General features: G+C 35.9%; 1 protein-coding gene across 2 annotated transcripts in view; it reads left to right on the top strand.

The window, feature by feature from the left end:
• The first annotated feature begins 5,368 nt into the window (after positions 1-5,368).
• The window catches only part of CAAP1 (caspase activity and apoptosis inhibitor 1), a 46,322-nt gene continuing 29,236 nt past the window's right edge, over positions 5,369-22,454 (top strand). The window contains exons 1-4 of one of the 2 annotated variants that reach the window (XM_019736276.3): positions 5,369-5,755; positions 10,758-10,958; positions 11,780-11,864; positions 12,340-12,415. In XM_019736276.3, the coding sequence (XP_019591835.3) occupies positions 5,474-5,755; positions 10,758-10,958; positions 11,780-11,864; positions 12,340-12,415 (644 nt within the window). In that variant the 5' untranslated portion in view covers positions 5,369-5,473. The other variant, XM_019736277.3, reaches the window with a different exon arrangement.

Genomic DNA, 22,454 nt, shown 5'->3' with positions numbered 1-22,454 from the left:
GGATGGGTAAAATATAAATAGACGGGATGTGTATTTTGCTAAGAATTACTAGGTTGGTGCAAAAGTAATTGCAGTTTAAAAGGTTAAAAATAAATGCAAAAACGGCAATAACTTTTGCACCAACCTAATAAATTTCAATTTTCTGGTGTGTACCCAGACTTTACTCTATTTGCTGGTTCCGTTGGGACTCTGTGCTTTCCTTTTTGTTGAGTTGAAATTTAGGGGGTTATGGCAAAGTTAAGAGTTTAAACCATGTCTGCCTGGTTCCATTACATTACAGTACTTTGTTAACATGCAGTCTAACATATTACAAACAATCTACAATATTTTTAAATACTAGGAACCATTGGAAATAGAGTCTTGGTTAAGAATATGAGTTTACTCTTCAAAATGTGAGGGGTGGAAAACTAAACACTGTTTGCCTCCTATTAGTGTATAAGTCTTTTAATAACATTTTATTATACCATTATTTCTTGTTTATTGATGAAAAGTTACAAAATACAGTTTAGCAAAAGGAAAAATCCCACTTGAAAGATAAGTGTTAAATGGTGGTTTAGTGATATTTTAAAGATTTTTTTTTCTTTTTCAGTTAAAGTTTTTTCCATGATTTCCTTAATATTTTTTTCAGAATATAAAAATACGTATTTGTTGACTAAGACACACACATAAATAAAAATTTCCTGTAATCCCACAAACCAGAAAAAACCATTCTTAATGTCTTACGGCATATTAATAGATATGTAAACATGTTTTATATTTTTTTAAAAGGAATGACATACATTGTTCAATAACCTGATTTTTAAACTTGACATATATAGTATGCATACTTCCACCTTAATAAATATTATATGGTATACCCATTTCTTATTATCTGACATTGTTTCCAATTTTCAGCTATCAAGCAGTGCTTGGACAAGTTTCACAAGGACAAGTTTCACAAGTGTCTCGGGAGTTCTTTAGGATACATTTCACCCATGGAATTGGGTCAAGTTAATGCATTTTGTAGATTTGATGCATGTTGCTAAATCACCTCCAAATGGTAAAAGTCTTGAAGTTAATGTCCTTTATATTATATTTAAAACACTGTTGCCTGCAAATGAGTTATCACTGTCTCTTTCATAACTGCATTATCTTCCGTCTCGCATTCCATTGTTAAAATGATCATGTTCCTATTGTAACTTTTTCTTTCATGATTAGCTGGGTTTATAACTAGCACTGCAATTTTATTTTTAAATCTACCTCATAATCTTAAATGTTGGAAGAAGCATAGCTAAAAGTAGATTCTTCACAAAGATAATTCTGGGGCTAAGACTGGGATAGGTTCCTTAGCAGTTATCACTGTAGTATTTTGTTGGGAAATAATGTAAAGGATCATTTGTGATATATCACACTTCCTACAGGTCTTGAGATATAAACTACCCACCAGATTAGGAAAGGTTATTTGTTTTTAAAAACTAGTCTCTAATTGTTCTAATTTCTAATGTGTTTTCCTATAGAAAATTATACAGTGTCTTTATCTGGGCTGCTACAATAGAAATACTACAGGCTGGATGCCTTAAGCAACAAACATTTATTACAGCTCTGGAGGCTGGGGAGATGCAAGTGCTGGCATTTTTGGTATTTGGTGAGGGCTCACCTCCTGGTTCCTAGATGCTGTCTTCTCCCTGTGTCCTTACATGACAGAAGAGTAGGGAGTTCTCTGGGGTCTCCCTATTCATGAGGCTCTACTCTCATGATCTAATCACCTCCCATAAGCCCCACCTCCAAACATCACACTGGGGATTTGGTTTCAACATGTGAATTTGGGGGAGGACACAAACATTCAGTCTAGCACACCATGTAGTCGTGATTATAACTGCAGTTTTGAAGACTACATCATTTTCCATGTTTCCCTTCAATTTTTTAATGAAAATGTTCATAGGTACAGGAAAATTGAAAGAAGTACAGTGAACACTTGGTGACTTGCCAACTAGGTTCTACAAACATGATTTCTTTTGAAATTATTTAAAAATAAGTTACAGCTATCATACTTATCAACTAACTACCTCAATATGTATCTTCTAAGAATAAGGACATTTTGAAAACTAATTTATAACCATAATATTGCATTGAAGAGAATGTAATTTCATAATATTCAGTGTCCAGTCCATATTCAAATGTCCTCATTGCCCTCAGAATGCCTTTTATAACTTTTGTTTTAAAGGGCCTAATCCAAATAAGGTTCACAATGTCTTTATTTGGTTATATGTCTCTTTGGTCTCAATCTAGAACAGTTCATCCATCCATTCATCCATCCATCCATCCATCCATCCATCCATCCATCCAATCATTGACTTTGAAGTGTCTAGGGCAGTCCAGAATGTGAAGTACCCCATTTTATATTTCTAAAATATATTCCTATATATAACCCTCCTGTATTAGTAACCTATTGCTGCTTAACACGTTGCGTACGGATCACGAGAATCTTCACGAGGGATTTAAACCCCGCCGTACGCAACGTGTTAATAAAATACCACAAAAATTAAGTGGCTTAAAACAACACACACATTATCTGAAGTTTTCTGTGAGTGAGGAATCCTGGCACAGCTTAACTGGGTCCTCTGCTTCTTTGTTTCACATGAGGCTGCAATCAAGGTGTCAGCCATGGCTGGGTTCTCATCTGAAGGCTTGACTAGGGAAGGATGCATTTCCAAGCTACTCACATGGTTAAGTGTTCAATTCTTTTCAGATTGTTGGATGAGGACTTCAGAGGCTGCCCTTGTTTTCTTTTACTTGTGGACCTCTCCGTCATAGTAAGCTACTCCATCAAAGCCAGCAAGGGAGAGTCTGCTAGCAGGACTAAATTCAGAATATTTATAACAGCAGATACGACATCCTCTAAATATCAAGGTACTCTGTTGGTTGGAAGCAAGTTACTCAATGAGAGTGGATTACACAAGGCTGTGAATACCAAGGAAAGGGATCATTGGGGGCCTTCTTAGAATCTGCCTGCCATACCTTCTATTTCCTATGAACTGAAAGCTAAATCCAGAGACTTGGTGAAATTGAGATTAAGCTATTATGGAAAGAATACATCATAGGTGATATGTACTTTTTTTTTTTTTTTTTTTAAATGTGATTGCATCATACCCTAGCTACCTGAAAGATAGTTCCCTTCCCCTAACTACAGGAGGTTAGGAGAACAAAAATAGGGTGTAACTGGCCTCTAGTTACCATCTTAATAGAAATGGGTAATATTTTTAAAGTTGTTTTTATTCATATTTTATTTCCTATCTGTCTGCTTCCCAAAGTGATGATCAGGTTTTAATGTTTAAAATTAGAGTGCTTGTTTCCTGGGGGTACTAAGAAAGGCAGGATCTTGACTCTGAGGGCAACAAGTAAACCACTTTGGTTCCTGTCATGGAGGAAAACAGTCTTCCGAATACAGTGAGTAATGGAATCTTTAAAGAGGAGGAAGCTGACTAAACACCCTTCTTCAGAGTTGGTAGGCTGATATTGGTACTAGGCCTAAAATGAGGTCTGGGGGCTTAAAACTTGAGCTTGGGGTTCCTGGACACATTGCAATAAATCAGGAAAGTAAAATGTCCAAATGGTAATGATATTTTCATCAAATTGAAAGGCATATGATATAGCAATGTTTCTACAATGTTTCACAGTTGAATTTAAAGCAAACCAGTTAAGTAGCATTGTAAAGAACACAAATTAAGGTTAATAAGATACCATGCATTAAGCAATTACTTTATACTCGTTCTAAGTTTATCGTCACTATCCCTATGGGATAAGTACTGTTAGTAATCTTACTTCTACAGGTGAAAAAACTAAAATAAGTCAGGTAAATCTTTACATAACAAGTCAGTATTAACAAAACAACGTAGAAGAGAATGGTATTTGATAAATGATGTTGGCAAAACTGGATATTGATAAGAACGGAGAAAAATATCAATTTGTAGTAGCCACTTCAACTACGCTTCTGGTGGAGGCATGTAAGCTTGATACACAGACCAGAAAGTGGCTGGAAACAAGCCTTCAAACCATATTTTAGTCTTGTGTCCTCAAAGGAACTAATAAATTCAAGAAATGTTTGCTTATTTCTACATCATTTAAAATTTTCAATAGTGAAAGAGTACTACTGGCTTTGGAGTTAAAAGGCATACATTTCAATAACATTTCACCACTTGCTAATGAATTAAGACAAGTTGCTTAACCTCAGCCCCAATATAATCATATGCACATTGGGTCTTCAAAAAATAGAAGAACAAAGTAAGGTATTTATATAAAAGTATAGCAAATGTCTGCCACATAATAAATGCTTATCAAGCATTCCTTTCAAAGATAACACAAGGCTACCATCTTCTTTAACAATAAAAGTGACTGTAGTGTACAAAGAACATTAAAAAGGTGAAACAGGGAGGAACACTGATATGCTAACAATATTTTATCCCTGCTGCCCTCTCCCATCTCACCAACATAAACAATGAATGTAAATATATGAAAGTTAACACATTGATTTCAGTAAATTGTTAAACTTATTACCAGATGATTTGATGATGAGGAAATAGTGTTCCAACCAACAGAAAAGTATTCAACATTATAAATAAAAAATGCAAGTTAAAAATCCAAGGCTACCATACATTTGAAGAAAGTTTTTACAAGATTTCAGTGTTTGGCTCAGCCTTTTTTCCAAGGAATCGATTAAATCCAACAAGAAAAATAAGATGTTGATATCCTTTGATCAATTTCCGTTTGGGGTACAAAACACTATAGGAGAAATAAGGTCAATTTTTTCTTAAGCTGTTTATAGCTGTATTATTCTGAAGCGTGACAGAATGTCAACAACGTAAACACAGCATTTGAATATTACTTAAAGTCATAAATGCAATGAAATATTAGAGCCAAATGTCGTTAGGAGTGAAAACAGGAATCATGCCTAGAGATCAGTGTAAATGGGGAAAAACAAGGAAGCACAAGACCCTATACTGTGCAATTCCCTAAAATACGTATTTTAAAAATTTCCCTAGGTGATGATGATCATGAAGTTTTCCCTAAATTCACTTTATTGTTATAATGCTATTAGTGTCATAAATCAACATTGAAAGAGAAATGAAATTGGAGAATCAGTAAGTACACCTTTACCTGTGCATTTGCATACTGACCAAGACAGAACGGCAGTATCAATAAGGCAAAGAGCTGTTGTAAAGCTCCATCTTCCGGCCTCCGTAGAGGAATAAAAAAGAACAGCAAAAACCCAACTAGACAACCGGCCAGCCCTTCTGCAAATTCAAACCGACCTCCCCGGTTCGTGGACGGGGCGTTATTGGTCCCGGGAGCAGCTCCCCTAACGCCTCGCGCCGTGTGCGACGAGGCCGGAAGTGACGCCAAACGGCGACGCCAGCTACCGCCGCGCCCACCGGAGCGTGCAGTGGGCGCCTTCTGAGACGGTGGGCTGACTCCGGATGGTAACAGCAAAAGGATCATGACGGGGAAGAAGTCTTCCCGGGAGAAGAGGCGCAAACGCAGCAGTCAGGAGGCGGCCGCGGCCGTCGCGGCGCCGGACCTGACACCTGCCCTCGCCAGCAGCGGCAGTGGAAACACCAGCGGCTGCGGGAGCGCCAGCGGCTGCGGGAGCGTAACCTGTTGTGGGACCACCGGCTTCCCTGGGAGTGTCGCGGGCATTGGGAGCGGCGTGGAGCGCAGCGAGCGCCGGAAGCGGAGGAGCACTGACTCATCTTCCTGCGTCTCCGGCTCCCTGCAACAGGTGTGTGTGCCGCCTTCTCGCTGCTCGGGGATAACTGCGTTTTCGGATGAAGGCAGCGAGGAGTAGTGGGATGGGGCGCCGAGTGGTAGGATGGGGCGCCGGCTATAGCGCTGCGATCCTACAGTTCCACCCGTGTTTGAGGTCCACGTTCCTTAGTCCCGGTGAACCCCAGACTCCCATGTCTTGAACTTCAAGTTCAAGTCGATTTGCTGATAGCTGACTCATTTTGCTTTTGGCCCCTTCCACTCTTGTGGTCTCTTTAGTCTCCCTGAAGTGCCCTTGCAAGCCACGCTTTCCTTCTCTCATCTTTTTCACCTTTTAGTTGGTTACAATTAACTCCACATTACAAGCAGAGAAAACAGGCTCAAAGATGTTAAGGAAGTAGACCCACAGTTTGTTGTTAGTTCCTGGATTTGTATCCAGTCTGACTGTATAAAAGACACGTTTTTTCTGATCCGTCGACCTGCCAATATACCGGCGTTTAAAAAAATCATTTGCTTATAATACATTATAAAACAAGTCAAAAAATACGTAATTAAAATTACACAACAGAGAAATAAAGGGAAAAGCGTGGAAGTCGCTTTTTAAGCCTCCCTCCCCGTTAATAGTTTGATACCCAGCCTCTTCATTAATTCTTGTCAGGTACGTGTACTTAAATTTCTCCACAGAATCTTTGCTGTGATATTAACCCCATTGAATTGGATAATACCGCTGCATTGTTGGGATTGGGAAGAGGGGTGTCTTTATATATGCAGTACCTTACTTTTTAGTTATCGCATGATAGCGTATTGTATCTTTATTGGGGAATATTTAGATTTTCAGTTATCTTGTTATTAAAGAGGTAATACAAAAATGGGCACCCTTGTACATGTATCTTGCGCAAGAATTACTTTAGATTGAAGACTCAGAAGCGAAATTGCTGGGTCAAAGTTGATTCATTTAAAAAATTTTGGTAGGTACACCCAAATGCTTTCAATATACTTTGAAAGCTTTGCTGATTTATAATCAGTAGAAAGGCTTTACTGATTTATAATCCAAACAGTATCTAAGAATACCCATCTCTGAAAAATTTCACTATATCCATTTTTTAAATTTTGTTAGTTTAATGGATGAAATTAATGTTCCATTTGTTTTATTTATATTTCCTGATAAATCGTGAGATTGAACATTTTGATACTTTTGACGTTTCATTTCTTAGGTCAATTGGATATACCAATCCTCTGCTAATTTTCAGTTTCATTGTTTTCAACATTTTACTGATAAGTTATGAATCGCTCTACATAAAGCCTTGAATCTAATGCTTTCTGTAAAGTATATTGTAAATGTTTCTGTAACCTTGGCCACGGTGTACCGAAGCTTTTGATTTCGTTGTGGTCAAGTCTAGTATTATTTTCCGATGGCTTTTGGGTTGTATGTTATTTAGAAAGGTCCTTTCTAATCCAGGATTATGAACTATTTTTCGTTTTCTTCTAAGTTTTTTTTAACATTACATCTTTAAATTGGGAATTGTGGAAGCATAGAAGGCCATTTATTTTTATGCATTTTCTTGTTTCTAACCATACTATTAATTATTTAATTAAAGTTGACTCAGAAAAAATGTCTTCTAACAGTGACAGTTTTGTCACCTCTTTTTCAATGCTGTTTTTCTCATTTTCTGTTCTTTTGGCATTGTCTGATACTTTTTGTGTCGTTTTCAAGAAAAGCAGTGATAGTAGGCATTCTTTTCCTAATCCTTTTTTTTTTAGTGGGAACATTTCTAAGGTTCTACCAATAACATACTACAGATTCTGAAAGATATCTTTGATCAGGTTAAGGAAATTTCTTAAATTCCTAGTTTGATAAGGATTATACCAAATGCTTGTATAGCGTTCTGTTGGGATGATCACGTATTAATAGTTTTCCTCTTGTAGTCAGATAATATAATTTTATTGATAAAGTTAACGGATGCTGAACTTCTTTGCCGTCTTGAGACAGATCATATTTGGTTCGTTGGTTTGGTTGTATTTGGCTCGAATTCAGTGTTTTTTGTGTCTATGTTCCTAAGTTAAATCAGTTTATGGTTTTTATTTTTGTAGTTACCTTCTCTGGTTTTCCTGTCGAGATTCTGCTAGCTTCGTGGATTGAGTTGGGAACCCTTGCTCCTTTTTTTTTTTTTTTTTTTTTTTGGTGTCTTTCAGAAAAGTTTATACGTTTTCCCCAAGATTGTCAAAACTTGACCATTGGACCATACAGCATACAGCTTTCTGAGTCTGGTAGTTTTTTTAGGGGTAGGTTTTTTTGTTTTGTTTGTTTTTCTTGTCCCAAAACTCTTTTTTTTCGAATTCTTTGATAGTTATAGATCTATTCAGTTTTCCCACCCCTTCTAGATTCAATTTTGTATATCACCCTTCTTATCTGAAATAGTTTATCATAATGCTGAGACCAGTATTCCTAAGTTATAAACATTTGCATACATAAGTAAATCCTATCTCTAATGAGAATTAGTGTATTTGTGAAGGAAAAAAAGAAATGGCATATTTGGCATGTAGATAACATCTCAGAATTCTGAAAGTGCCATTATATTTGTTGTGTATTGAGTTCCCTGTTACTTACTTATTTACTGATAATAGCTTTATAGAGATGTAATTTACATACAATACAATTCACCCATTTCAAGTATACAGCTCAGTTTTGCGTATATTCATAGAGTTGTGCAACCATCACTACAGTCAATTTTAAAAATATTTTCATCACCCCCTCAAAAGAAAACCCTGCCTGTGTGTACCTTTTAGCTGTCATCCCTAATACGCGCTTCAACCTTGTTCCCTCCCTAGGCGACCAGTAATCTACTTCCTATCTCTATGAACTTATTGATTTCCTTGTTCTGGACATTTTATACAAATAGAATCATATAGTATCTGGTCTTTTTGTGACTGACTTCTATCACTTAGCATGTTTTCTCAAAGTTCATTCATGTTGTAACACAGATCTGAAATTCATTTCTTTTTATGGCTCAGTAATACCCCATTTCGTTTTTCAGTTTGTCACTTGGTGGGCATTTGGATTGCTTCCACCTTTGACTATTATGAATAATGCTGCTATGAACATTTGTGTACAACTTTTTGTGCAGACTTATGGTTACATTTCTCTTAGATATAAGAGATATGATCAAAAAATACAGTGAATGTTTAAATAAAAAAATTTATTACAGTAAAAGACACATTGCCATTAATCCCCCTCAGAATACGCCCCTCACTTCAAACACACTTGTCCACATTGATCTTGCCACTTTCTGAAACAGTTCTGGAAGTCCTCTTTCGTGAGTGTCTTTAGTTGGGCTGCTATGGTTGCTTACATGTTCTGAATCATTTTGACTTTGGGGAAGAACCAGAAGTCACGTGGTGCCAGATTCGGTGAATAAGGTGGATGAGGACACACCATAATGTTTTTATTTGACAGAAATTGCCATATATCAGAAGCGATGTGTCGCACAGAGTGTTTTGTCATGGTGGAGGATGATTTACAGCACACTTTAAAATACACCCTCTCTCAACCGTAGCTCACACCCGACTGACTGCACCGAACAAGATGAAACTTGTCACACACTTACTAAGATTCAATGCGCTGCTTCCTGTATTGAAGATCCCTGCCTTTCCGTTGGATGGCGCTCGGCAGCAGCATTCACTGTATTTTTTTTTTTTTTTTTTTTAATCATACCTCATATATCTAGTAATGGAATTGCTGGTGCATACAGTAACTATTTGAGGAAGTGCCAAACTTTTCTAAAGTGGCTGTACCATTTTATATTCTTACTATCAGTGTATGAGAATTAGTTTCTCTACATTCTCACAAACATTTGAATTATTTTGTGAGCCATTAGAATAAGAGTTGACCATCTTTACTTTTTCAGTCTAATTATCATAGTATCTTTTAAAATTGGCTTCTTTTAAAACTGCTTTTTAGACAATTCCATTAGAAAATATAACAAAGAAATCTACTTGAGGTATATAGTAGGGAGAGATTTTCCTATTGAAATGGCTTTTGAATTGATACCTGACTTTGTTAATCTTGGTAGTATAGTGTATGGGGTAGGAGAACTGGGGAAGAAAGAATGTTCTAGGCAGAAGAACAGTTATGTACAATAGCCCTGCCTGTATGAGGTGAAGGGAAAACAGGTTATATTTGAGTAATTCAAAGAAGGTCATTGTGTTTGAAACACAAAGAATGAGCATGAAGTGCCAGATAGTCCAGACTATCCTAAGGGCAGTCATTGGAAGGTTATAAATAGGAAGTACTAGAAAAGTTATAAAAAAGGTTGTGTTTACATTTTATAAAATCCATTCTAGTAACAAAACAGATTGGAGAGACTTCAGATTAGATGCAGTAAGTCCTGTTACATGGCTATTGAGGTAATCTAGGCAAAAGGTTAGGGTACCTTCAACCAGGATTGTGACAGTAGATTTAGAGAGACTGCACAGATTTGGGAGATAGGTGGTAAAATTGACATAAATATCTCAAATTACTTTTCTACTTTAAATATGATTAAATTATATAACAGTTTAAAAAAGTGATAATACCTCCCAGTAAGCAATAATACTTTATAATATTTGTGATTCGTAACATTTTTGCTGCTATCCCATTTCTTTATATGAATTTAAGAATAATGACAGTGCATACATAAAATTTTTGGGTGAATGGCCAAGGAATATTCTAATTCTTCAGAAGTCTAAAATTGTAAGAACTCATTCAATATTGAGTGTATTTTCATTTGTGTGCCCTAAGATATTATCTCTTCACTTTATATCAGTTGATTGAGTTAATTGCAGTGTGGAGAGTAAGTTCAAAGAACACTGAAGAATTAGTATTAGAATTCTTTCCTATGGTTTTAGGTAAATAATCTATACAAACCAAGAACATGGAAATAGTTAAGAAGAATTTATTAAATGAAAATGCGTGCCGTTATGTATGTATTATGTATACTTCAAGTAGAATTATTTAGTAGTTCTTTTTCTCTTAATTTTAGGAAACCAAATACCTTTTACCAACTTTGGAAAAAGAATTATTCTTGGCAGAGCACAGTGACCTTGAAGAAGGTGGATTGGACCTGACTGTGTCATTAAAACCAGTTAGTTACTATATATCAGACAAAAAAGAAATGCTTCAGCAGTGTTTCTGTATCATCGGAGAGAAGAAGTTACAGAAGATGCTTCCTGACGTGTTAAAGGTACTTCGTCACGTTGTCAGGCTATAGGCATACATAGAAATATACAAAAACCTTTTTTGTAGCAATCAGTTTACTTAATATAAATTATAATTGGATGTCTTCAACTAAAACAAGCTACTAGAAAACACATAAAGGATTTTCTAGAACCATAACTGGCCTTGTATATATAAAAATTTGCCAAGAAAAAATTGGGGCAATTTACTGTGTTTAGGTAAGGAATTTATTGACCTTTTGGAAATAATTTTATGAAATTCAGGCAGTGTTAGTAATTAAACTAAAGGTATAATAATTCTTTCTGGTGCTTCAAGAAAGAATATACTGCTGTATAACAATATATAAGGATGTTTGGTAGTAGCTTGTATTTCATTAAATTTATAAATGTTTTCATATGTTTATTTCTGAAAATTATTCAGGGGAATACATGGTATTCTAATTTTAGACCTGTGGAGATAGGACTTGGACAAGTTAAGCCCAAAATTATATATATAAGATGTATGCAGCTGATACTTAAAACTTTAGAGGAATTATCGAACATAAATACTCGTAGGCTGCTATGAATATCTGAGCTCCTGACTTACTCTTTAGTTTGTCCTTTCATAATAAACATGACTATAAGTCATCCTCAAATCTTGTAAATTATTTTGTTCACATGTTAACTGGCAGTTTTTCAGATTTCATTTCATGAAAAGATTTATGTGGCTTTTAATTTGTTTTATTGTAAGATTTTGCTAACTGGACTTTTTTTTTTAATGATTGCTGTTATCTAGTTTACATTGGTACTATGTTACATAAATGCATTTTTTTAATGTAATTTTCTTTAGAACTGTTCAATAGAAGAAATTAAAAAACTGTGCCAAGAACAGTTAGAGCTTCTGTCTGAAAAAAAAATCATGAAGATTCTTGAGGGTAAGAATACATATTTGTACATTCTGGTAACTTTTTAGTTAATACTATATTCAGAATAAATCGTGAGGTACTCTTTTTCTGATGTGAACATTTAATTTCATTATTGAGTAATCATTAAAAAGCATTTTTTACTTCTGTTTGTACAGAGAAATATAGTTTACATATCAGAATAGCATTTCACTTTTTGATGTATATATTATATTTTCCATCCCGAGAGTATAGATAAGAGCATGAGTTTGTACACAATAATAAAAACAAAATTTGAAAAATGCTGTAAAATTAATTTTTGAGAGGGCAAAGACATCGTACAATTATTTTTATTTTCTGCTTTTTATTCTCATTGCTTTTAGTTACCTATGAACTATAAAATTCTTTATTCTGCGTACTATTAAGGTGATAATTTTTGCATAATGATTAAAATTAAATCATTCTGACATTTATCAGCATGCTTTCAATAGTTTATTTCTTTTATAAGGTGACAATGGTATGGACTCTGATATGGAAGAGGAGGCAGATGATGGCTCTAAGATGGGATCTGATTTAGTCAGTCAGTAAGTTAAAACTTTCATTTCAAAATTTCTTTGTTATTCCTTTGGTGATTTGTTACCTCCAGAATGATGATTTTTCTGTGTTGCATTTATATAAGATAATTCAACAGTGTAGAATTGTAATGATTGGTCCTTTTGGTATATGTAAGGTTAAAGTTCATTGCTTTCAGGATTAAGGTGATTCTCTTAAACTACTACTGAGATATAAGACAACAGCAACACCAACTTGAAGCCGAATCACAGCTGTCATTTGGAATTGGAATATACTACTAGTGATACCCACTATTTATTAAGTACTTACTCTACTTAGGACACTTAGTAGCTTAGAACACTTTACACTTTATTTCACTGAATTCTTCTACAGATCTATTAGTGTTTGGTGATAATAGCCTTATTTCACTGGTGCAATAATAATGTGTTTTGTTTTATATAGATACATATAATTTGATTATTGTGATGATACACAGTGTCTAAAGTTTTGGGATGCTAACTAATCATGAAGCAACATGGTAATTTTTTTCCTGAATTTGTCTGCTCTGCTATGGTTCATCAAACTTTCATCCACTAATTTTAGTTTCTGTTGATGATTTTTGACAAAAACAATTATTTTTGGTTGTTGCCAATGACTGACAAACTCTTTGCAGAGTTTGGGTACAGGTCGTAGTAGCACAAATAAAAGATTATCAGAGGCAGTAGCATAAATAAGTAGCACATATATACCTGCAATCTTGAGTATTTTTTCATTTCTAATAGAAAGCTCTAGGGTAAATAGCTCTAAACAGGACAGTTTCATTTCATGTTATATCTTCTAGCCTCCAGAACTGAGAGAAATATATTTCTGTTGTTTAATCCAGACTCCTTGTGGTATTTTGTTATGGCGGTCCTAGAAAACTAATATAAAAGTAAATTTATATACGTGTACACACACATACACACACAAATGTATATGTACATATGCACACACACACACACACACACAAGTTTCCTGGTGAAATTTCCCACCCAAACTTTTTTATTTCAAATTTATATGAAAGTTGAAAGAATGATGTAATACCATATACCCTCCACCTAGATTCAGCAATATTAACATTTTGCAATTTTTGCTTTCTCTCTCTTTTTATATTTATCCTTTTTCTCCTCAGAGCCATTTGTATTAGTTTGCTAGGACTACTGGAGCAAAATACCACAGACTGGCTGGCTTAAACAGTAGAAATTTAGTTTCTCACAGTTTTAGAGATTGGAAGTGCAAGATCAAGGTACTGGCAGGCTTGCTTTCTTCTGAGTTCTCCCTTTGGCTTGCAGACGGCCTTCCTCTTGCTGCCTCGTCACGTGGTCATCCTGTGTGTGCCACCCCTGGCATCTCTCCCTGTGTCCCAGTCTCTTAAGAGGACACCAGTCAGATTGGATTAGGGCCCATCATAGTGATCTCAATTTAATGTAATTAACTCTGTAAAGGCTCTGTCTTCAAAACAGTCACTTCCTGAGGTGCTGGGATTAGGGCTTCAACATAGGAATTTGGGGTGGAGGAAGACATAGTTCAGCCCATAAACATTTAAAGGTAAGTTGCAGATGTCCTAACATTTCAGGCCTGAACATTCAGTGTGCACTTCCTAGAAATCAGGACCGTCTTCTACATAGCCACGAAACCATCAGCACTCCTAGAGTAGGTTTATTTATTTTAATTAATTAAGTGGTCAAGTCTGATCCAGGATCCAATTAGAGGTCCTACATTGTTAGCATCACAAGTTGAATTTAAAGGAAAGGTTTAGATAAAAGAGATAAAACCTTCTTGACTAGCCCAGGAACTTAGTTTACATCTTAAAGGAATTAGATAAATAACAAATCAAAAGAAAGTTGGGAAAAGAAAAAACAAAGGTAAACATTAAAGAAATAGGAAATACAAACAAAAAGGTTATATAAATCCATAAACTTGGTCTTTGTAAAGATCAGAACTTGGATGAACTCTTCTGGGATCTGGTTAAGGAAACCATACAGAGCAATTATAGTTGAGATTAGGAAGGAAGAAGCATAATGAGAATCCACATGCAGCATTATATAAATAAACTTGATGCCAGCAAGTGGATGGTTTTCTATCAAAATGCAAATTAACCAAACTGACTTCCCCCAGAAGAGGACAACTTGAAGAGATTAACAAAGAAGAAATTAGAAAGTTAAGATGTACTGTTGAAAAAGCACCATGACAAGGTAGATTCACAACTGAATTATGACTTACATCAGTCAATACATGCACTGTGTTTGCAGCTAATAAAACATTCAATAAATACCATCTTTTACTTTTTTCAAACGGATTACATCTGTGTTGTTTAAATTAGTCCAGACCTAGGAAAAGATGAAAAGGTCTTCAATTTACTTTGATTTCTGCATAGCTTTAATACCCAAAATGTCATAAATAGTGCCAAAAAAGGGAATTGAGGGACTATAGGCCATCTCACCTGTGAACATAGGTGTAAAAATTGGGATCGGTGCTCTTACAGAAGAGATCCCGCAGATCTCAGAGCCCCTTCCACCATGTGAGAGTACAAGACTGTACCCTGAGAGCCCTGACCCTGCTGGCATCCTGATTTCAGACTTCCAGCCTCCAGAACAAAGAAATGTTTGTGTTGTTTATAAGCTACCCAGTCTGTCTTATTTTATTATAGCAGCCCCAGTGGACTAAGACATTATATCCTCTGCAAATAGGGACAGTTATTTTTTTTCTTTTTTAAAACAGAAAACCACAGCCCCCAAATAGCGTCCCTTGTGCTAAATCCCATGATACCAAACCTAGATTTAATACTGACCTAAATGCACTTTTGATCTTCACCAGGAGCATAATCTTTATCAACCAGCCTGGAATTTTCTTGTCAAGCCACCTGTAAGGTAATCTGTCTCTGGACCCTGTCCATCACCTCTCTCCAGCCCCTATCCCCCAAGGAAGAAGAGGCAAATTGCATGATAAAACCCTTGCCATTTCCTTCCCCTCCAAAACGTGGTGTCCTGGCCTAAAATAACCCTTTCTTTTCTTTTGCTAATAGCTCCTTTGCCCCATGTTCCTATAAAACTTCCTCTTTCCACAACCCCATCGGAACCGAACCCCATTCTACTTGTTAGGTGGGATTCTACCCGATTCATGAATCACTTAATAAAGCCTATTAGATCTTAAAATTTATTTGGTTGAATTTTTGTTTTTTGACATTTTCTAACCTATATGATTTTAACTGCTTTTTTGAAATTGCATTATTGACCTGTTAGGACTTCCAGTACATTATTGAATAGGAATGGTGAGAGTAGATATTCTTGTTTCTTCCTATCTTAGAAAGCATTCAGCGTTCAGCTTTCACAATTAAATATGATATATTACCTGTATACTTTTGTTTTTTAAAGCTTATTTTATTTTTCTTTCTAACTTCCTTAATTGGATAACTAGTTCACTTATTTTAATTATTTGTGGTTAGTAATATTTTTAATACTAAAATTTTTCTCTGTATCCCATAAAACTGGTTAAATGTTTTACTCATTGTTAGTTTTTAGATCATTTATAATTCCTCTTTAACGTAAAAGTTGTTGAGTTTTAATATTTGTGAGTAGTGAGGTTACCCAGCCTCTTTTTGTTCATTTTGCTCATAGTTTACTGTTCCCAAATCAGGATGATTCCTTAACTTTTTCATTGAGTGCTTAATTGATGTTTTATGAGCAAACATCAATTTCAGTGAATATTCCACAGGATTTAGGATCTCTGTTGTCAGAGTATAGTCTCTATCAATTAATTCGTTTAGGTCCTTGGTATCCTTTAGATCTATCATGGGATGGATGAGAGGGATGGAATCAAGTTCCTACTACTCATGCCCTAATCCCATTCAGGAGGACTCCAGCCGTGACTGGTTCACCTCCCAACAGGCTCACCTACGAATACCATCACCTTTGAGGGTTAGGATTTCAATATATGAACTTTGTGGGGGACACAGACATTCATACCATGGCACATGAACATCTATGTAAAAAATCTCAAGAGTACAAAAATCTAGAACACAGAATAATGATCCCCACAGATATGTATGTCCATGTCCTCATCTCCAGAAGCTATTAATAATATGTTAATTAATGTAGCAGAATGGGACTTTGCTAATGTGATCAAATTAAGGATCTTGAGATAGGAAGGTTATCTTGGATTATCCAGGTGGTACCAGTATAACCACAAGAATCCTTATAAGAGGGAGGTAAACAGGACAAAGGCAGAAAGAGCTGGGATGCTGGAAGCAGAGGTTAAAGTCATGTGCTTTAAAGATGAGGAGAGGAACTACAGCCCAAGGAATGCAGGCGGCCTCTTAGACGCTGAGAAGACGAGCATGTGGATTCTCCCGTGGAGCCTCCCCACGGAATCAGCACCGTCTACCCCTTAATTCTTGTGCCTTTAGACTTAGTTTGGGCTTCTGCCCTCCAGAACTGTAAGAATAAATTCATGTTATTTAAGGCATGAAATTTATGGTAATTTGTTACAGTGACAATAGAAAACTAATTCAAAGTACTTGATTAAAACATAGACATAAGCCAAAGTTACAGATCAGTTGCCTAGAGCCATTGAGATGTTTTGTTTGATCTAAACATTTAAAAAAATGTTCAAATGGTTCCCAACATTTGAAAACCAAGTGACATCACATCAAAATCTGGATTTCTGAGTTGCTTGAAAAATTGGATCAAGCATCTTTTCCTGGGAGGGCAAAAAATTAGTTGGAGCTGAGTGTAGCTACTCTCTTTTTGTATATAGCATGTACATTTCAGCGTACTACATAGTACTTCCTTTGTCTGAATGTTTAATATTAAAAAGGTCTATGCAGTGAGACTCTGAAGGGAAACATATATAAAAGCCAGAACTTGGCCTTGGAACCAATTATATCAGTTTATCAGTGTTTTATCAACTGACACATATACCTTCACCTTTTTATCCCAGTTTGATGAATAAAATAGTTTCAAATAGATCTAGATAAAGAAATCTGTTATTAAAAATACATGAAAAATTTGGTATATTATTTTAATCAGCAACCTCTATCGGCTCTTTTATTACAGTTTTTATCAGAAAGACATAACATTAATAGAACTAAGATACTATAAAGTGACAACTTTCAGTATGAGGTATATGTATGGGTATGTGTATGTATGAGGTGTAATAGAAAAATATGATGAATGATTACATTAAAAATTACTACAGTAAAAGACATTGCCATTAATCCCCATCAAAGTACCTCCCCCCTTGCTTCAGACACACTTATCCCATCATTCTTGCCACTTTCTGAAGCTGTTCTGGAAGTCCTCTTTCACGAGTGTCTTTAACTGTGCTGTTGTGGCTGCCTCGATGTCCTGAATTGATTCAAAATGTTGACCTTTCGTGGTCATTTTGACTTTGGGAAAGAGCCGGAAGTCTCACGGTGCCAGATCTGGTGAATAAGGTGGATGAGGACACACCATAATGTTTTTATTTGACAGAAATTGCCACACCCAAAGCAATGTGTGACACAGAGCCTTTCTGTTGTGATCAGAAAATATGGTGAATGCTACTGCCAAGTGCCATCCAGCGGAAAGGCAGGGATCTTCAGTGCGGTGTATCGAGCCTTGGTAACAGTATGTGACAAGTTTCAACTTGTTCAGTGCAGTCAGGCGTGAGCTACAGTTGAGAGAAGGTGTGTTTTAAAGTGTGCTATAAATCATAGATCAGAAATAATGCTTTAACATGAAATAGGCAAACGGTTTCATCCTCCATCATGACAATGCTCCGTGTCACACATCACTTCTGGTATGGCAATTTCTGGCAAATAAAAACATTACGGTGTGTCCTCATCCACCTTACTCACCGGATCAGGCACCATGTGACTTCTAGCTCTTCCCCAAAGTCAAAATGATTCAGGACATTGAGGCATCCACGACAGCGCAACTATAGACATTCACCAAAGAGAACTTCCAGAACTGCCTCAGAAAGTGGCAAGAATGACGGGATAAGTGTTTTTGAAGCGAGGGGGAATATTTTGAGGGGGGTTAATGGCAATGTGTCTTTTACTGTAATAAGTTTTATTTAAACAGTCACCATATTTTTTGATCACACCTTGTATATGACATATAATAAGGCTATATAAGATAATTTTTCTTATAAAGTATTAAAAGTTTTAAGATACAGAAGTAGACCTTTGTTTGTGCACAAGTAAATGTTTATGCACCAGTACAAATTTTTTTTTTAAATGTCTTTAGTTTTACACGGTCTCCTTACATTGCCAGCTTTATGTGTTCAAGTTATATTTATCCTCTAAGGTCAGCTTTCAAATGCATCTTTTTCTTCCCAAACTCTTTTGTTCTGCTGCTGCTCAAACTATTGTTTGCTACTGTATCATTTCACTTATACGTGGAATCTAAATTAAACAAAAGAAGACAAACAGACTCATAGATAAAGAGAACAAACTGATAGTTGCCAGAGGGTTGGGCAGTGGGTAGAATGGGCAAAAAAGGTGAAGGGGATTAAGAGGTGCAAACTTACAGTATAACATAAATAAGTCATGGGGGTTCCATGTACGGCATAGGGAATACAGTCAATAATATCGAAGTAACTTTGTGCAGTGACAATTGGTTACTAGACTTCTCGTGGTGATCACTTTGCAAGGTATATAAATGTCAACTCACTATGTTGTACACCTGAAACTAATGTGATATTGTAGGTCAGCTATACTTTAAAATGCTTTACATTCCAGAAAAAAGATTATTTGCTTACTCTTATTTTGCAGTAGTTCTTTTATACTATTAAAAATAACAAGAAAGCAGTAATTGTAAGACATTTTTGACAGTGTGCTGCTTTGAAACTTGAAATTAATGAGTGTTAACATAATTTTTATAGGAGTGAGATTTAGGAAGTATGAAGAGAAAGCATGCATAGTTTCTAAACTTTCATTTTTAAAAGGATGAAGGATGGAGCTGTCACTTTGGTTCACCTTAAGTAAGCAAATGAGCAAATTTAAAACTGTATAAATAAATAGTGTAAAGACTTTAGCATCTATAATTTTGTAGTGTTTTAAAACTTAGGTATTGTGACAAGATTTACATATGTTACAGATTGTTATAGTTGCTTAATAAGAACAAGTAAACAAGGTAATATGGATGCCTGGAATTAGAGTGCTGTCTGCATTTGGAGATGTGCGGGAAAAGCTTTATTATAGCTAAAATAGCGCTAGAAATGAGAACAGGTCTTATCTTGGCCCGCAATGCGAGGTGATTATGCTCTAAGGAATATGTTTATAATGAAATTTAAATGTTGAATAGTGCAATAAAATCATCAGGATTGAGGTTTTATATATAAAGAATAAAAATACAAACACTTTAGGGAAATCTTAGCAATAGTTTAGAATTGCTGTAATAAATATCTTTATGAGTTTTAAATTAATCTGCTTTTAGTAAATGATACTGGGGGAGATGTCAGTGGAAATGAAGTATTTCCCTACAGAGAATAAGCAATGTTGAGATAATGTCACCATTCGAGAAGATAAAATTTAAAAATCCAGGTTCTCAAACTTAAGGAACACTGAAAAGTGGGTTCTATGTGAGTATTCTAGAACTATGGTCCTAGTCACTGCTAGTTTGTTAGGAGAAGATGTATACGTTCTAAGTTAGTTATTCAGTTCCAATTTTGGGTGAGTAATTAAAAAAAAAAAAAAGATATTCCTAAATAGGCCTTAGAGATTTTAACACATATAAATTGAACCATTTTATATTCACTAGAATATTTAAATAGCAAATAAAATTCACAGGGAATTATTTTGTAAAGTGAATAAGTCTCTGGAATTATTTTTAAATCTTCATTTAATTATGTTTTGTAAATCTGAAACATCAGCACTTTTGTTTAAAATGGAATACATGAGTATTTTTAAAATAAAAATGACTGAAAAGAGCAAGTTGGTGTCATCTAGAATTAGTTACTACTTACAATATGCTGGTTACTAGCTAGAATATACTAGATTTTAATGCATTGTAATAGTCATAGTTCTTAAATAGTCTGCAAGTTATACCACCCTTCAAATCGAGTAGCTTCCTTTTTACTGCTGTTTATGGTTGGGTTAGGCACTTCAGAGCAGTCAGAATGAAAGAGGAGCGTAGTGTGGAAATGTAGGGGTGATAAATGACTACTTTGCCCTAAGATGTTTATTCTTGAACATACTGGGCAATTCCTCTGGCTCGACCCGTTGTCTGATTGAGAGCCAGCAACTAGAATCGTGTGGGTGACTACCCTTCTACTGCTGAACCCTAGCAGTGATACGTGGTAGAACCCTGATGCTGTTTGTTAATTTATTAAAAAGCCTGCGATTAATGGCGGCATTAGTTTTCCTTAGGAGCTATCATACATAGCTACTTACCTACCATGTTTTGTTTTTAATAATTGTAAAACATCCATGTCCTTTTTGATGAAGTAGAGCTGTTACTGGAGGGTGGTCCCTCCTCAGTGCGGTGTCCAGGTTCTTGGCATCTGGAGCAAAGAATTGAACAAGATACCGAGGTAAAGTAGTGAAAAAGCAGTTTATTAGAAGAGATCAAAGAACTACGAGGGAGTGGGCCCAAGCAGAAAGCAGTGGCTCAAGGGCCATTACTAAAAGGAATAATGTTCTCCAAAGAAACAGAAGCGGACCACAGCAATAGAGAATGGCTCAAGGGCCCAAGGTGGAATTAGGAGCAAAAGTACACTCCAAAGAGTTTAGATGGAGCGGGCCGAGCAAAAGAAGAGGCTCAAAAGACAAAAAGGCCCAAAGGGGCAAGGGCCCACGCTCAAAAAGGCCTGACTGGCGTGGACTTGGAGTTTTTATCTTTTTCTCTCAAATGGGCTGTTCCTTTCTGGGCCTGGAACCACTTGATTGACACCTGTGATTGATAAGCGGCTATTACCTTATCTTTTTAAACTGCACAGGTATGAGTGGCCAGCTGTGAGTGGCTGGTTTAATCTAGTTGCGTATTTTGTACCCAGTTGTTCCTCATAGGGGGTAGATAATTACAATGAAAAGGGGAAGTTTTGGGTGGAGAAGGAAGGTCTTTTGGGCAGTTGAGTATGAGTTAAGCATGAATGCAGAGACCTGATGCCCATATCTAACTGCCTGCCTTGTTTTCCCCTTGAGAGATGTGATCCCCATAAAATCTCATTAGAGTACTAAGAATTTGATTTGTTTCAACAAGTAACATGTATTATTTGAAATCGGTGTTTCCCCTAAAATAAGACCTAGGCAGACAATCAGCTCTAATGCGTCTTTTGGAGCAAAAATTAATATAAGACCCGGTCTTATTTTACTATAAGACTGGGAGTATTATATAACATAACATAACATAACATAACATAACATAACATAACATACTGGGTCTTATATAAATTTTTGCTCCAAAAGACACATTAAAGCTGATAGTCCGGCTAGGTCTTATTTTCCGGAAAACAATGGTATATAAGTATGAGTAACTTTCAAAGGGGCGCTCGCATTCAGCCAAATCCTAAATTCTCAGTAAGTGCTAACAAAACTGAATTTGTGGATAAGAGAGTCCCCCACAAACTGCTATTATTAAACTTCAATAGAATAAATATTTGAATAAAATTTGTGGTGCTCTGGAACATTGGATTAACGGGTAGCATAAATCTACATTACATAAGTTAGTATTTTTATCAGTGGATACAAAAGTAGGCCACATGTAGACCCAAGACCTGGTTTTGGTGGGAAGGATGCACTTCAGAAATTGACCTGTAATTTACCCAACTCACATAACCCCCTCTGGAATATATAGCTGTTGTTTTGTACCAGTTACTTGTTTGTTTTTTAAATTCTATTATGGAAAATTTCAATGTACAAAGAACTCTTACATACCTTCACCCACTATGTCCCCTCTCATATCCCCTCCTCCCGACTTCTCCAGAATCTCTAGAACATTCCCTAGAATGGGAGGAAGGGAGCTTCTCAGAGGTTTTAAATGGCATCTTCATTTGAACTGTGCAACTGCATTTGAGGGATTTAGGAAGCATTGTATTCTGGTTTTGTAACTG

The sequence above is a fragment of the Rhinolophus sinicus genome, chromosome 16, assembly GCF_057876585.1.
Source record: "Rhinolophus sinicus isolate RSI-liver-muscle chromosome 16, RSI-T2T, whole genome shotgun sequence".
Lineage (NCBI taxonomy): Eukaryota > Metazoa > Chordata > Mammalia > Chiroptera > Rhinolophidae > Rhinolophus > Rhinolophus sinicus.
The sequence above is the reverse complement of the archived record's forward strand: the minus strand, read 5'-3'. Positions and strand labels throughout refer to the sequence as shown.